We start from the raw sequence: 16,865 nt of genomic DNA on the forward strand, positions 1-16,865 counted from the left end.
CACGCTCACAGGCCCAGGAGGCAACTGAAAGCACCAGGACTGGGTCGGCACACCACAGTCCTCAGAGCCACGTCGCTGCTTTCCAACGCACTGAAGAGGTCTCGTGCAGCAGGTCTGAAACGCTCCCCACGAGACACAGGCACACACACAGCTGTGGACCAGGAGGTGGTGGCGTGAGCCCACCCTGAGGTGCCCGGGAAGAATGACCTAGTGATGGAGTTCCAGGGCCCCACCCCTGACCAGCGCCAGGTCACACTGCCCTGGGTGCACCGGCTAGTGGGTCACGGGTGTGGCTGGGACCCTGTCCTGACAGAGACTCCAGGGCCCCTGCCCAGCGTTGTCACTATAGAAACCAACTTCTCTAAGCCCAGAGGGTGGCGAGGGTCTGATGGCTCCCCAAGGCACTCCAACCACCAGCCTCTGTGCTCCTCCCCTCCCCAGCTGCTGCTCCCGCCATTGCAGGGTCTGTCCATGTCATTTTTCCTGGAATAATTTCTTATCCATCATTTTTATGGCAGCATTAAATTTTAAGTGTGAGTTGAGAGAGGGAAGAAACCGACTGCATATTCCACCCCCAAAAACGACCTTAATGAAGTCAGAGCTTCGCGTCGCACAGGCAAACATGACCCCAGGCCACACTACCCAGCCACGCGGTCTGGCCTCCGTCCAGGAGTTGGGGGGGTGGTCCGCTCTTGGTGGCCAGCAGGCAGGCAGCTAGTAGGTGGGACTCTCGTCTGCCCGAGTGGACCTGGCTGGCTAAGGCGGCTGCACACCGTCAGGGCGCAGACGCTGACTGGCCGGCTGGCCGGCCATGAGTCCGGTGGCCCGGGGTGGAAGGGAGGGGGACAAGAGCACATCAAGGAACGAGCACTCCACAGCGGGGCTGGGGCAGTACTGTGTGACTCCCACCACCTGCCTGTCTGGCTGTGGCGGCCGAGAGTGGCCATGACGCTGGACACGACGTCACCGGCATTGCAGAGACCAGCAGGGCTGCCGGCCTAGGAAATCAGAGGAGGCTGCCTTTCGGCTGCTGGGAAGCTCAGGGAAGGCAGAGGAACACTGTTAGATGCCGCAGCCAGGCTGGCCAGCCGGAGCTCAGCTGTACACAGGCAGGGTGGCTATGGGTAAGATCCAACTCAAAGGCTGCTAATGACAATGGTCAGACCCCTCCGCCCAGCATACATGTGCACAGCTCCACGGCAAGCCTCTCCCCTGCATGCAGGTACAGCGCTGTGGGCCCTGGGGAGGCGAGGGCTGGGCCCAGCCCAATGCCCGGCCTGTCACGGAGAAGATGGGCCATCCTGCACAGAGCACATCCAAGAACACACGGACGGGGCTGAGTCCCTGGTTCCGAGCCCTAAAGCTTCCGTCAGCGATTCTGCGGCTCAATGGAGGGAGGGAGACGGGCATGGGGAAGATAGGGTGGCCCCTCCCTTCAATGTAGAAGAGGATTGTCTAGCTCCCTGCAAGCCCTGGGGGAGCACCCAGCACCCACAGTCCAGAAGGTCTAGAAGCTTCTACTGGGAAGAGCACGGGTGGTGTCGAGGCTGACCCGTCCCCTCAGCTGTTGGGCTCAAGTCAGTGAGACCCTTTCTTGAAGGCTCGTGCAGCGGCTGTAAGGCAGGAAGTGATGATACACTCCTGCCAGCTCCCTGGGGGGAAGGCAGGCTGCTGGGCAAGGAAGGTCCACACCAGGGATGGCACCCGGCAGGCCCTTGCTGTAATGGTTCCTTGGTGGGTGCTAACCAGGTCAGCAGTTCAAAACCACCAGCTGTTCCAAGTTACAATTTCAGAAACCCACAGGGGCATTCGACCCTATCCTACAGGGATCGCCACTCTAAGTTGGAATCAACTAGATAGCAGTGAGTTTGTTTTCTGGGGGGAGTTCATTGACCTACTCAAAGCCCAAGGTCAGCAGTTTGAACCCAGTTCAGAGCCACCAGCTGCTCCGTGGGAAACAGACAAGGCTTTCTACCCCCCATAAAGAGTGACAGTGTTGGAAACTCACTGCGGCAGTCCTGCCCTGTCCTATTGGGGCTCTGTGAGCTGGAACCATCTCAAGGGCAGTGGCTTGGGGGTTTTCTACCCATGAGATGAATGTGTTCCATCAAGAGAAAAGACACCACTTGGAGGAAGGACGCGAGTGTGCGTGAGCCCAGCCTGGTCCTCGCTCTCCATCACCCGGTCTGCACACCCAGGCTGGAGAGCCCATGCCTCTTCATTAGGGAGAGGAAGACCACCTACGCTGTGAGGACGGTCAGAACAAGGACGGGAAACTCTTCACAAGAAGCACCAGACGCTCCTTCGGTGAGGCGGGTGCAGCTCCTACCTCAGGCGCAGCGTCAGCAGAGACCAGTGGACAGATCAGGCATGCTGCTGGGAGGGCAGAGGTGCGTGCACATGACGAGCGTCCCCAGGGCAGACCAGCAGAAAGCATGTCCTTCCTCCTGTGCCTCACACTCATTTCGACAGTCACCAGTGACCAGGCCACCCTTGTCACTTTCATCGCATAGTTTGGTTTTTAAGTTTTCAAAAGTGTATCCATCCACCCATCCATCCATCCATCCATCCATCCATCCATCCCAGCTATTTCTCTCTCTATAGAACAGTCCTGGGGAGTTTCCCAGACTGAAACTCATTACTGGGACAGAGGCAGTGCGCCCATTACAACACTTGCTCAGGTGGGTGCCTGAGGGCTGCCCACTCTGGCCAGACCTTCAGGGTGGGCACCACAATGACCACTGTTCCAACACTAGGTCAACTATGGCCACAAGCTGGGCCCCTACAGTTCCGGGGGCACCCATCGGGCTGCACTGAACGCAGACCTGGAGCTCAAGGGGAAAGAGGGAGCCTTGGAAGGTCACTGTCTTCCCAGCAGAGTGGGGGACAGAAATGGGCCCCCCAATCTGAGTGCCACTCCCCAGGGAGCCTCACAAAGCACTCATGAGCTGAGCTGAAAGGTGAAAGTGGGGCTGATTAAACCGTGTTTGCATAGGTGTGCTCTGTTTCACATCCAAGCACTGAAGACTTACAAGACTGTCTTAGTAATTCTGCCTTAGTTCATACTTGGATCTGTCTTTGTATGAGGAGCCTGCTGTGTTCTTGGGGAGGAGCCTCCCACCCAAGCCACCTGGGGAAGAACTGGCTGTTTAGACAGGTGAGGAGGGTGATTGTGAGGGATGAGCGCCTGGGGAGGGGGGGAGGTGCACCTGGGCTGGGGGCTCAGTTCAGTACCATCTGTCCTGGGGCTTCCAGAAGACTTCTCTCTGAGGAAAGGCCTCCCCTCCAGCAGGGACTTCAGCCCCACAGTCCCTCGCAGTGCGCCTGGCTCAGCGGAGACCGTGGTAGCTCCAGGACACACACAGCTGACAGCATGGGAGTGGACCAGCCACACCAGCAGAGTATGCACTGCACACTGCCGACCTCACCTGCACACACACGTTCACATGCACCAACACATGCACACGTAGACACACACACAAGCATATATGCACACACATATACCCACTCAGGCACATATGTATGCACACAAACACACCGCACATTCGTATGCACACATAACCATGCACACACATGTGCACACGCTATGTGGACACATGGTGGGTGTCACTGCAGACCCTCACTAATGTATAAGTTGGGGACAGTCTGCCACCCGAGTTACCACCTCAACCTCAAGTCTCATGAAGACCACGGGGCATGGGGCTGCACAGGTAACATGGTCAGAACTCCTCTGACATGCCCAACCACTGCAGGGTCCCTCCCGCCAGCAAGGGGGCTCTGCCCCAGGACTCTGACGAGGTGAGCCCCTCTGACGTGGGGCAGGCAGGTGCCCCTTTTAGAAATGGCCGTGGCCGGTTCCTCGGCGCTGAGAGCCTGAGATGGAAATCTGAGCTGCTCACAGGGCACCAAGGGCACCATGGACCCCACTTGAGCACCCAGTAGTCGGTCCTACGTGTGGCTGTCCCAGCCAGCGTCCAGCTGGGCCTCAGGTCAGGGACAGGGAGGGAAGTGACCTGGACCGGGCAGCAAGCCACACCCTTCTCCAGCTCAGGGGCTTCTGATCACAAGGACACCGCAACATGAGGGGACAACTGGCAGTGGCCAAGAGTGGACGGGGGAAGCCCCACAGCTGGGACTCACGGGCTGAGGGTCTCTCGAGAGGCAAGCAGCCCACCCTCTATGGGGCACCCAATGCTGGTACCCACCTAACAACGAGGCAGGTGAGGCATTACTTCACACAGACTCCATGAAGCAGGGCTCCCCCTTCGTTTGGGGGTGCCTGTATGATGTCATGTTGAGAAAAGAGTAACCCAGGAGAGGGTATGCCAAGTCCCTGGCCGGGGAAGGATGGGCATAAGGGCCTCCAGGTGACAGAAGTCCCAAGAGGGTTTTCAGCTAACTCTGGGGGAGGGAAGAAGGAGTTGTTCGATCAGACACTTGCCGGCTAATGTGCACTATTTAGGGGGCTAATCCCTGGATGGCCACTTCGATTGCTGCTTCCTCACTGCCAGGCGCAACCTGATGTCATGGTTACCTGACCCTGAGAAACAGTAACACCCTTCCCTCCCCTCCTCACCTTGAGCACAAAGAGCTTATGCTGGGTCCTGTCTGCTCAGGGCCAGTCCACGGTGCAAGTGGGACAACACACAATAAATGAAGCTCAGGGAAATTAGCTCAGACTACACAGCACCTGTGCAGGGCTGGCGAGCAGAAGACCCCTTTCCTGGCTCCTCAAAACACGCCTGACTCAGAACCTCATTCATTGTTAATGGAGGCAGTCTCCCGGGGGTCCCTGTTCAACAAGCGGGGTCAGGTCACCCAAACCAATCACAGGAGACTGGATTCTGCTCCGCGTAATTGGACCAGGGCCCATTCTCCTGTCTCAGGCTCAGAGTGCCGCCCAGGCCTGGCCTCCGGCCCCCTGCCCCAGCAGCCCCTGCCTGCCTTCAGTGGGACACAGGGGCCCAACAGGGTCAGGGCACTGGCCAGGGAGCTGAATGGCTCCTGTGGACATGAGCAGAGTGAGTGAGTGGCCAGCCAGTGTGTGACCAGCACTGGGCACTCCCTGCCCGACCCCAACCATCTTTTTGTCGGAAGGGAGGGCATCCCAGGGGGGCATGTGGTCGACCATGAAGACTGCATAGCCTTCTCTGGCCTCTCCAAGGTCCCCAGACACCACAGGCTAGCCTCTGGGGGTAGAAGCCTGCAGGGGCTCCCAGCCAGCCTCTCCCCAAGCAGCAGATCCCTGAGTCTTGGCAGTTGAGAGCTGGTTGCTGCAGAAGGAAACCTCAAAGCTGGGCTTTGCTGAGTGTACCCCTAATCCCACAGAAAGGGAGGGCGTTTTGTCGTTGGCCACAGGTGGAGGGGCAGCACGCTCCCTGCATCTCGGCCTCCTTGTCAACCAACATGCTGCCGAGGTGAGGAGGTGCTGGGGTACGTGTGGGGACCCTCTGGGGACCAGGGGCGGCTTGTTGCAGAAAACCCTATCTTAGGAAGAGATGGATCCAGCAGCTCTGGAGAGGGGGCTGCAGCACTGGGGAGAAGGCTGAGTCCCTGGGGCTCTTGTACATCTTTGTCACAGGGATTGGAATGTGGGCAGGGCTGAGGCACGAGGGAGACCTTGCTGGACATAAGCGAGTTGTTGCCCCTACTGGTGGACGCTGCCCAGGCAGGGGGTGAGATGTCCTTGAGGATGGTGCTGCTTCCCAGCTGGGATCAAATCTACCAACAACAGGGGCTCCTGTCCCATAGCCAGAGGAGGCAGGGGCACCAGGGACGGACCTGTCAGGCCTCACTCCCGCTGAGCCAAGACCAAGTGCAGCACCAGACCCTACACGGAGGCCCCTTGGCAGGCAGCGAAGTGGCGACTCACCTGGTAGGTGTCCCAGAGGCGCACGGTGCAGGGCAGGGGCAGCTCACGCATCAGTAGGTTGTTCATCCAGCGGAAGGCAAACTGCAGGTACTTCACATCGTGCTGCTCCAGGTGCCCATGCACGCGCTCTGCAGAGACAAACAGGCCCAGCCGTCAGGGTGCCCCAAGCTCCCCGCATCACCCACTCCTGGTCCCATGGGATTCCCAGTTCACTGCAGCACCCACTCACACCATCAGGGTGCCCCAAGCTCCCTGCAGCGCCCACTCCTGGTTCCATGGGATACACACTTCACTGCAGTACCCACTCATGCTGTCAGGGTGCCCAAGCTCCCTGCAGTACCCACTCATGTGCTTGCAGAGCCCCCAGCCATGCCCTCCAGAGTCGGGAGGCTGTGGGCCCCAGGGTTCAGAGAGGATGAAGACGATGATGCGGGGCCCCTTTAGAACAGTTGGCCCTTACAGAGGAGAGTCCTGGGGGGCAGCTCAGGGTGGCAACTCGTTCCTGGGAGCACAGACATGAGCATGTCCTATCAGTACCACCCCCCCCCCAAGTCTGGCCAGAGGCAGAGGGCAGGCACCCAGCCCCTAAGGCTGACTTTCATGTGACCCAGGAAATGTTTGCTGGCTCCCTGACCCAATGGCACGTGGGCTTGTCCCTGGCGGGGGGGGGGGGGGGGGAGGGACAAGGTGTTCATGCAGACAGCTGCCCTATGACACGAGCAGGCTCTGCCAGCAAACTGTGCGCAGTGACCCAGCACCACGTCCCACCTTGCACGCAGCATCACGCCCCTGCCTGAGTCTGAGATCCCCAAGTCCCTCTACGGCCTCCCCACAGAGACACTGACACCCTGCAAGGTCGGCTCCGAGTCCCTGCTCAGACTCTCTGTGACACCCCATAAGGTCAGCTCCACTCTAGGGGGTGATGTTTCTGGAGCACGTCACCAGGCCTTTCTTCTGAGGCACCTCAGGGGGATTGGTGAGCAGCCAAGCCCTTCAATGCCTGTGCCACCAGGGCTCCTGCCGGTCAGATGTGGGTCAGAGGGTGAGTGAGAGATAGAGCGAGCAGGAAAGCACATATGGGCGCGAGTCCCAAAGCACACAGACAGGCCCGAAGTCCCAGCCCGCTCCCAAATTCTTCCCATGAGCAAGGCCATTGAAGAAGCAACGCACAGGGTACAAGCGGCTCCTCCTGCAGTTTAAAGAACTACCTCTGACCTCAAGTGATCAGCAGCCACACACAAAATGCATGCCAGGCACCTCGCGTCCACCTGACCCTGGCTGTGCCTCCTGGGCTGCACCTGCACACCTGCAGCACGGAGTGGCATGGCTGGTCGGGGGGGGGGCTCCCTCCCGCACGCCATGGAGGGTGACAACATCGATGGGCTGGGGAGGGGCTGGCAGAGGGAGCCTCTCAGACACCCGATACACAGGCCCCCTTCCAGGGAGGGGCAGGACCTCCCGCTCATCAGCTACATCATCTGGAAGGCACTTCTAGAAGGACTGGGAGTTGGGGCAACACACACACATGTACACACACACACACTCACACTCACAGCCATCCAGCTGGTGCCCATGAGCCCCTGGGGACCCTCCCTACAGGAGGGGGTAGAACCGCCCTGGGAGTTCCCAAGATCGTAATGCTTTTTTGCATTTTTTATTTTAATAATCAATACTTATCACAATCCATACAGAGATCCATCGTGTCAAGTACATTTGTACATTTGTTGCCATCATCATTCTCAAAACATTTGCTTTCTACTTGAGCCCTTGGAATCAGCTCATTTTTCCTCTCCCTCTCCACCCCTCCCTCCCTCATGAACCCCTGATAATTTATATATTATTATCTTGTTGTGCCTTACACTGTCCAACGTCTCCCTTCACCCACTTTTCTATTGTACGACCCCCAGGGAGGAGGTTATATATAGACCTTGTAATTGATTCCCCCTTTCTAACTTACCTTCCCTCCACCCTTGCAGTATCACCACTCTCATCACTGGTCCTGAGGGGTTTATCTGTCCTGGATTCTGTGTTTCCAGCTCTGATCTGTACCAGTGTAGCCAGATTTGTCAGGTAAAATTGGGATCATAATAGCGGGGCGGGTAGCATTAAGGAACTAGAGGAAAGTTGTATGTTTCATCGTTGCTACACTGCACCCTGACTGGTTCGTCTCCTCCGCGTGACCCTTCTGTAAGGGGATGACCAGTTGCCTACAGATGGGCTTTGGGTCCCTACTCTGCACTCCCCCTCATTCACAATGATATGATTTTTTTGTTTTTTGATGCCTGATACCTCATCCCTTTGACACCTCGTGATCACACAGGCTGGTGTGCTTCTTCCATGTGGCTTTGTTGCTTCTCAGCTAGATGGCCACTTGTTTACCTTCAAGTCTTTAAGACCCCAGATGCTATATCTTTTGATAGCCGGGCACCATCAGCTTTCTTCACATTTGCTTATGCACCTGCCTTGTCTTCAGCGATTGTGTCAGGAAGGTGAGCATCATGGAATGCCAGTTTAATAGAGCAGCATGTTGCTGCATGGAGGGAGTACTTGAGTGGAGGCCCAATGTCCATCTGCTACCTTAATACTAAACCTACAACATATGCACATAGACCTGTTTCCTCATCATCATATATAAATATATTTACCTATGTACATACCTGTATTTACACCTCTATAAATGCCTGTTGCCTACTAGTTCTTTCCTCTATTTCCTTTTACATTCCTCTTGTCCCACTATCATGCTCAGCCTTCATTTGGGTTTCAGTAATTCCTCTCAGTTACATTGCCCTTCATCAAGCCCTAACAGGCCTCCTACACCCTCCTCACCACCAATTTCGGATCACTTGTTCCCTTGTCCCTGGGTTTGTTAGCACCACTTCCTTTCCCCTCTCCCATGTCCCCTCTTCCCCCCCAACCATTGGTCCCATTGTTTTCTCCTCCAGATTGTTTATCCCGCCTATCTTATCTAGATAGACCTACAGAGACAATAATATATGCACAATAAACAAGATGGAGCAAAAGAAAACAACAACAACAAAAATGACAAAAAAAGAGAAAAACCTGTAAATAGTTCAAGGTCTGTTTGTTGACCTTTAGGAGTGTTTTCAGGTCGAGTCTGGCCCCAGAGTCTAATTTTGGTATTCCCCAGGGACTTTCTTGCTCTGCTCCCCTTGCTGTTCTGTTCCACGCCCTTAGTGTTTTGCCTCGGTGTGGTGGGGTCAGATTGGGCTCAATTCCCACACTGTGTCTCCAGTATGGGTCAGTGAAGGATGTCATGTCTCATAGTGGGGCCGGCCATAGGGAGACTGTAGCTCTTTATGGGAGGAGAAAGTCTCATTTTTCTCCACAGGAACAGTTGGTGATTTTGAACTGCTGACCTTGTGCTTGGCAGCCCAACCCACTATACCACCAGGGATGCTGGGGGTGGAGGCAAGGAGGCCTTAGATCCTGTCCTTGAAGGTGTGCGCCTGTGCACCACAGCTGCCCACTCCATCCCACCCCTCGTCCAAGCCTCCAAGGGAGCAGGGTCAGTGCACAGCAGGCCTCGGGGCTGCGGGGTTTTCCATCGCTCAGCACCAGGGTGTGTCAAGGCTCCAGCAATGTGCCTGGTGCTGGGGGGGGGGGGGACTCCTCCCGCCACGCTGTTTCAGGAATGGTCTGTGAAGAGTTAGTGTTACCTTCCTGCAGCTTGAGCGTTAGTGGCTCACGTGCTTCAGAAAAGGGGTCGCTTGATCGACACTGACCACTTCATTGGCATCGGGCCCCACGGATCTTTCTTTCCCTGTCCAGTCCGCATCATCAGTAGTGGTAGCACGGACAGGTGCTGGGCATGTGTCTTCACCCCTTCAGTTCCGGTCAGTCTGGCTACATGTGGACCCTTCTGTTCCTCTTCTCAAATGCTTGATTTCATTCATTTATGGCTATTCCGTGTTTTATTTCTGTGATTTCTGCTCTATACGTTATTTCTCCTCATAGTAGGTTTCTTTTTTCTTCTTTCTATAATTTTCGAAGGTGGGAGCTCGTCATTGATTTGAGACTCCTGTTTTTTAATGCCCCCCGCCCCGCCCAGGTAGCCCTAGTGGTGCTGTGGGGTAGCTGGACTGCCGACTGCAAGGCCAGTGGTTCTAACACAGCAGCTGCCCCTAGGAAGGAGGGGACGGCCCGCCCTGGGGAGTCCATGTGGAGGGCAGCCAGGTGGCAGACCTTTCTTGGCAACGCAGCTGGCATTTCGTGCTGGAAGTTTCTCTCTGATGTTGCTGCATCTGCATCCCACACATCTCAGACCCCATCTGTGTTCTGTCCTGCAGTTCACAGTAGCCCCTAATTCCATTTTAAGATCCGTGGGTTGTTTAGAAGTGTGTGAGCTTAGGAGTGGTTGGGGATTTTTCCAGATCTCTCCGACTGAGCACACATTTAATTTCACTACACGCAGAGCGTGCCCTGCATCCATCTCGCACCCTAAAAACGAAGGCGGCTCTGCTGGCAGTGCTTCTCCAGGCCCCACGTCCCCAGGGATTCTGCGTCCGCTTGTCCTCGCAGCGTGGGGGGACTGAGATGGCGGGCAGTGGCACTGAAGGTCCGTCACATACTGTCTGCATGTCCTGTCCCTTACAGAGGGGAGGGGACTGTGATCTTGGGCTGTGACAGGGCACTGGTCCATCTGTCCTGGAAGGTCCACCACAATGCACAACACCTAGAACGATGCATGCCCTTCAATACGCTTGAACCAGTTAACCCTTTCCTCGTGGGAACCACCTCGACACTTGGTTTTCACGGAGCCCCAGGCAAACACCCAGCAGGCTCACTCCTTGGCTCCCCCCCCCCCCTCCAGGCTGTGAGGTGAGAATTTATGCTACAGTAATGTATCACACAGTGATCAGGTCTCCAGGTCTCCGCTGCCTCAAGCAGCTACAGCAGAAACACTGTAACAACAAACAGACTAGTCCTCCCTCAGTTTAGGAGCCTAGAAGCACAAGTTCAGGGGCAGGCTCCACAGGCAGGCTCTTCCTGTCTGCTCTGGGGGATCCTCATCTCAGCTTCCCCACGGAGACCCCAGGGGGCACCTAGGCCCCTTCCCTCCCTGCTTCCTTCCTCGTGAGCCGATCTGCCGTGACTCTGGGACAAGCAGCCCTCGCTGGCTCTCAGCTGGAGCCACATGTCCCTTGCCCCAAGGAGTGTCTGCTGCTCACCATCCCAGACCCTATGGGCTAGGCGCAGGCCACAAGCAGGCTCCGACACAGGAGTCTCTCGAGAGTCTAACCACCACAGGGCGCTGCGCGGGGAAGAGTCTGACCAGACGAAGGGTCAGAGGCATCATGGACCCCATCAGCATGAGGAGGAGGGGGGGGGCGAGTGGGAGGAAGAGAAGGAGGAGCCAGGATTTCCAGAGACACCAGGTCACCCAGGCACAGCTGGGAGTCAGCAGAGAAGGCCAACTCTGGCTCATTTGACTTCCATTGGGTTGATGCCGACGCACTGCGACACTGTAGGACAGGGTGGGGCTGCCCTGGGGTGTCAGGCTGTCATCCTTTAAGAGAGCACAAAGCCTCCTCTTGCTCCCCAGGTTCCAGCCGCTGGCCTTATGGTGAGCAGGTGAGCGGCACAGCAGCCACCCACTGCCCCACCCGGCTCCACGAGCAGCAGGCCCTTTGCCTGGGGGAGCAGGCAGCAGTGGAAGGGACCCGAGGACGGGAGAGCTGGAGGGAAGGCTTGGCAGGCGTCGATTGACAGACAGAGAGACAGATCCAGAGGCGGATGGGTAGAATGGACAAGCCTATTAGAAAAAGCCCTCTTCAAAGCAAATTCTAGAGCTCTGCTATTTTCCTCTTCAGAAACCATTACTGAGCCCGGAATCTAGGTAAGGGGATTGATTGATTTTGTTTGGCAGGAAAGAGGGCATTTCATTCGGTGTTGGTGAGTAGACGGTAACGTGCAAGCGCCCAGCACTGTCCAGCACTGGACAGAAAGCGCCCAGCACTGTCCAGTCTACCCCCGTCTCTCGGGGGGAAAGCAGCCCGGCACAGGGAGAGAGCGTGCTCACAGCGTGTGCTCAAAGGCACACACGGGGAGACCAAGAGGCTCTGAGGTCGGCCGTCCAGCAGGAAACTCACAGGCCAAGTGAGCGCAGCACAGGCTCTTCCTTGGGCTCCTGACAACTCAGATGCTACTTTCCATGGCAGCTGACAGCCCCCGCCACGCCAAGCCTAGCACAGTGGACAGGCTAGGTGACCTTGTGGAGGCCCTCAGGCCTGGCCCCTTCCTGCTCTGCCTCTGTAATGGGCTTGTGCAGGCTCTCCAGGGACAGGGCCCCCGGGGGCAGTAGCATCTGCCAATTTGGGGGCACAAATACTGTTGCTTCCCAGTGTTGCAGAGCCGGTTCCAGCTCACAGAGACTCATGCTCAATGAAACCAAGCGAGCGCTAGAGGGCCTGCATTAGCCACCCTCAGGCCACATGTGAGCCCACGGTCAACGCATCTCACGGAGGGTCTTCCTTCTCGCCGACCCTCCACTGGACCAAACACAGTGGCCTGTCCAGGTCTCTCTTGAAAACAAGGCCAAAGCGCACGAGGCAGAGGCTTCCGTCTTGGATTCTAAGGAGCATCCTGGCTGGACTTCTTCCAAGTCAGACTCCCGACCAATGTCAACCACACCGCCACCCATCCCGCCTGCCTGCCCCGCTGCAAAGGCTGGCTCCTATCTGAAGCAGATCGGTGACTCCGTGGCTGGTATCCTGGTGGCCCCAGCTGCCTATGCACACAACACAATGTGTCTGGCAGCACTGCCCATCCTGAAAAACGTTGCTGTGTCCGGGGTCCACTGTGCCAGCGTCTGGCTGAGAGGGTTTGCTCCCTGTTCACGAGGGAGAAGCCTAAAGCCAGGTCTCTACGTTTTTCCAAACATCTGAATCTGCCAGCAGCTCCTGGGGTGGCTCCACTGCATGGTCTTCCCCAAACTTGGGTCGGCTTGAACGATCTCACTGGAACCAGAGAAGCAGGTGAGCGGCAGTCCCGACAGGTACGCGTCACTCACAAAGGCCCCCCTCAGCTTCTTCGGAAACAGTCCCCTGTAGACTGCTCTGCGGGACCTCCCAGCAGCTTGAGTGAGCCGCCCTGCCTGTGCCCCGGGTCCCCACAGTGAGGCCAGGCTCCCAGGAATCACTGATACATGGACTCATCTAGACAGCAGAAACCGCTGGGCTCCCCTCTAGCTGCTGTCGGGCCACAAGTCTGCTCAAGGCACGAGGCGTACTGGGTGCCCAGACGCTGAGCTGAGGGGACGCCAGGCAGGATTTACTGGGGAGCACCGGGTGATTGGTGGTCCCGGGTCTGTGCCACGTTGAGGAGCAAGGAGGATCATCCCAGTGTGGCCCAGGCTGCAACCCGGCTTTCTGGACACGCAGGCCACCACGGATGGGGTGCAGCACAGGAGGAAGAACCTGCTGGGGTTCTGTCTCCGAGCTCCCAGTGAGGCGCGGTGTTCAACTCCTCACAGGGAAACGGGGTGAGAACCAGTGGGTGCAGAGCGGGAAATCAGACTTGATCAAGGAACAAGATGGGGTGTGTGATCTGTTGACTCCGCTTCACAGGGCCACTTGGCTGGCGGCTTCCACACCCAGGGCCATCCTGTGACGGTGCCCCGGGACGGGGCAGCCAGCCGACCCTGACAGAGAGGTCACACCTACATTTTGAACAAAGCACAGTGCCCGACGCAGGGGTGGGTCCAAGGGACCGCAGGAGCAGCCCCGAGAGTGGTGGGCCCTCTGTCCCTCCCTCCCAGCCTGCTCACCCTGCGGGCTAAGTGCTCAGTCAGCAAACGGCTGAATTCCCTCTCGGCTTCCACTGCATTACAGTCGGCCACCAGGGAAGATGGCCTGATGGATGGAGCTAGGTGTGTTTCAAAGATCCCGCGCACACACACACACACACAGCAGTGATGTGCGGCAGAGGCCCAGCACACAGCGTCACTGCTCCCTCTCAGCTGGTGGTTAGGGGGATCCAGCATCCTGGGGAGCACCATGGGCTTCAGGCCAGGGGCAGCCACACGACCACTGTCACAGGCGCACTGGCGCTCCCACCGCCTTCTAGCGAGCCCATCCTCCTCCTGCCGGACCCCCCTCCCCTCCACAGGCCCAAGGAGGGAGAGGATGCTGGCTCACCATTAATGCGGCTCACAAGCTCCTCCAGCATCTTCACCTTCATCTGGATCCCAGGCTGCGCAAAGGTGTAGTTGTCCTGGGGGAAGATGTCACAGTTACCAATCACAAACCAGTGTCCCCAGGGAGGCGCCCTGTGGGTTGGGGCACTGATGCTGCAGGGAGTCACATGTGCACAGGGACGAGGGTGTCTGTCTGTCTCTCTCTCTCTCTCTCTCTGATGAGGCAGTTAATGGCAGTGTCAGCCCAGAAGATGGTCAGGCAGGTACAGCCGGGTGCTGGGGCAGCTCTCCTAGGTGACCTCCAGTGGTGGCATGGACACTACAGTTACACCACGGAGGGGACACCTGGGTCAGCCCGCCCACGCCACTTCATCCCAGGCTGCCCCTTCTGCTCTGTCTCGTGGTCTCTGTGCCTTCAGATGGATCACGAACTTGCCTTTCCTGTGGTCCTGGGCTCCCGCCTCTGTCCCCTTCTCCCCATTCCATTTCTCCAGGAGCTTCCTGGCTCCCCGGTGCCGAGAGAGGGTCTCAAGGGCCGCCCTCCTGTTACATATGTCTCGCTGCAGCTGAAAGGATCCCATGCCACCGTGGCACAGAGCTCAGCTGTGGACTGGGGAGCTGGAAGTTCAGCCCCACCAGCCGCTCTGGGAGAAAGACGTGGCCACCGCAGGCACAGACATTTCAGCCTGGTGGCCAATGCTCTCCTGTAGGGTCAGCAGCAGGGCTCCTGCATGTGCCCCCACCCCCGTGCATGAGACTTCTCCTGCAGAGCCTCGGGGACTTTGTGGGAGGGCCGGCATTGGCGAGGGGCGGCTAGCATGGGCCCTGCTGCTGGCTCTTAGGGTAGGCAAGTCTGGGGACATGGTCCACTGGGTTACCTGGCACCTGCCGCCACCCCGATGGACAGCAGGTTCTCGTCTCCTGAGGGTGCAAGGTCAGGGGTGCAGGGAGGCTGGGCGAGGTGCCCCAAGCACATTCTTCCCAGTCCTCAGAGGATCCTGGCTCTGGCAATTAAAAAAGCCTCCTCAGCACAACTTCCCCAGCTTTTCCTCATGGATTCCGTCTCCCCTTTTCCTACAACTTCATCCTGAGCTCCTGGGACTGGCTTGTCCTTTGGGAAAATCCATCATTATTTCTTTGGAATCCCCAAAACAGCGCCATGGGCTTCTGGGCTGCCAGCTCTGCAGGGCTGAAGCCCCTGGAGCCTGACTGTGCGGGTGGCGTGAGAACCCACTGACGGCACAGACCCGTCTGCACACACTTTGTCCTAACCAGCCCTGCACGTGGACGCAGACCTGGAAGCACACCCTCCCATGTGCTTTCCCTGTGGTTGTGAGGGGCCCGCAAATGGGTCCTGAGCCACCACGATCTCATGGGCAGCCGAAGGAAGCCCCGCCCACCTGTCCCACTCCTGTGTCTGAGCCCAGGGCTGCAGCCACTGTGTGCGCCCATGCCGTTGGGGGTCATCCTCTCCAGTGCGTGCCGCCCAGAGGATGCTGAGTCTCCCCTGGGCTTCACTGGTGGACAGTACTCACACGTGTGCCCCTGCCCCGTGCTGGAGGGCCTCCCCGCGTCCGTCCCGTGGGGTTCCTCCAGAGAGGACTCTGGGAAGTTCTCGTTTGGTTACTGAGCCTTCGCCCTTAGAGGCTGGGTGGGACCCTGGTACATCGCTACCAGGCCTACTACTGAGTCCCGGGCCCCAATACTGACGGTGAGAAAGGGAGGCAGGCCTGTGGGAGCTGGGAGGACGGGCTGGCAGATGCTGACCAGGATCTGGCATGGGGCCAGCCCAGCAGGAATGGAGCCTGAGCTGAGATGGGAGGGTTGGCCCCGCCATGGGCAGGAGGGCGGGCATCATATCCCAGTGTTGGGACAGAGGCCAGTGGCGAGAGTTAGGAGTGTGACTCTTGCCACGCGGCTGAGGAAAGAACAGGCCACCAGCTGGGACAGCAGTTGGCAATCTCGCAGTCCAGTCACCATAGTCAGAGTGCGTCTCACAGGCCATTCCAGGGTGGCTGGGACTCCCAAGCTGAACCAGGGGCCCTGTATCTGTTCCGATGAGTGCCCTCTACCGGGCTCGGCTGAGCTCCCTGGGAATCCCAATTTTATCACACTGGAGCTCCTGCCGTGCTCAGAGGCCCCCCAGAGCTGGACCCTGGCCACCTTCATGTGCTCTCTGAGGGGGGCAGGGATGACAGGGACAAGGAGAGGGCCTGGTGGGGGCCTTGGAGACCACCCACAGAGGAGAAAGAGGCTGCAAAATGGTGCCGGGCCTGGTTTGACCCCTCACTTCCCTCTCTCATCTGAGCTTTTGTCTGTGACCAGGGAGGGGTGGGGACATCCTCACAGGGCACCGGCAGTGGCCATACAGAAGAGTGTCCACACGACACGCGAGCCTGCCCTGATCCCCCAACTTCTGCAGCTGAACTCACCGTGGAACAGTGGCCAACACTGAGAGCCCCACCCAGCCTGCAGGTAGGTGGAGCCTCCGTGTGAGAGATGGGGGCCTGGGTGGACCCCTGCCATCCTGTAGCCTACAGAGTGTTTAAGACAAGATGTCTACATTACAGAGGGGCCGTGTCAGGAGTGAAACGTTCCTCCTAAATAGAGAACTCTATGGAAAATCCCCAGAGACGGAAACATCACTGAGGGCACCCCTAAATGACCTATGGGGTGAAGAAGCAATGAAGGCCTACAAGAGAGCCCGTTGACCCATGACATCTGTGGGGTGCAGCTGAAATAGAGCTGCGGGGGGGGGGGGTCAGCTCAAAATGCTTATGTTACAAAAGAACACAGATCCACTGTCAACAATCTGTTTCCAGCTTGAAAAGCGAGAAA

The 16,865-nt window shown here is 57.8% G+C and overlaps 1 protein-coding gene across 2 annotated transcripts in view; it reads right to left on the bottom strand.

The window, feature by feature from the left end:
* TBC1D22A (TBC1 domain family member 22A) overlaps positions 1–16,865 on the bottom strand; it is a 128,061-nt gene that overhangs the window by 23,547 nt on the left and 87,649 nt on the right. For both annotated transcript variants that reach the window (XM_075553487.1, XM_075553486.1), the window contains 2 exons: positions 14,029–14,104; positions 5,873–6,000 (listed from right to left, as the gene is read on the bottom strand). In XM_075553487.1, the coding sequence (XP_075409602.1) occupies positions 5,873–6,000; positions 14,029–14,104 (204 nt within the window). The remainder of the gene's footprint in view (positions 1–5,872; positions 6,001–14,028; positions 14,105–16,865) is intronic.

The sequence above is a fragment of the Tenrec ecaudatus genome, chromosome 6 (assembly GCF_050624435.1).
Source record: "Tenrec ecaudatus isolate mTenEca1 chromosome 6, mTenEca1.hap1, whole genome shotgun sequence".
NCBI classification, from domain to species: domain Eukaryota; kingdom Metazoa; phylum Chordata; class Mammalia; order Afrosoricida; family Tenrecidae; genus Tenrec; species Tenrec ecaudatus.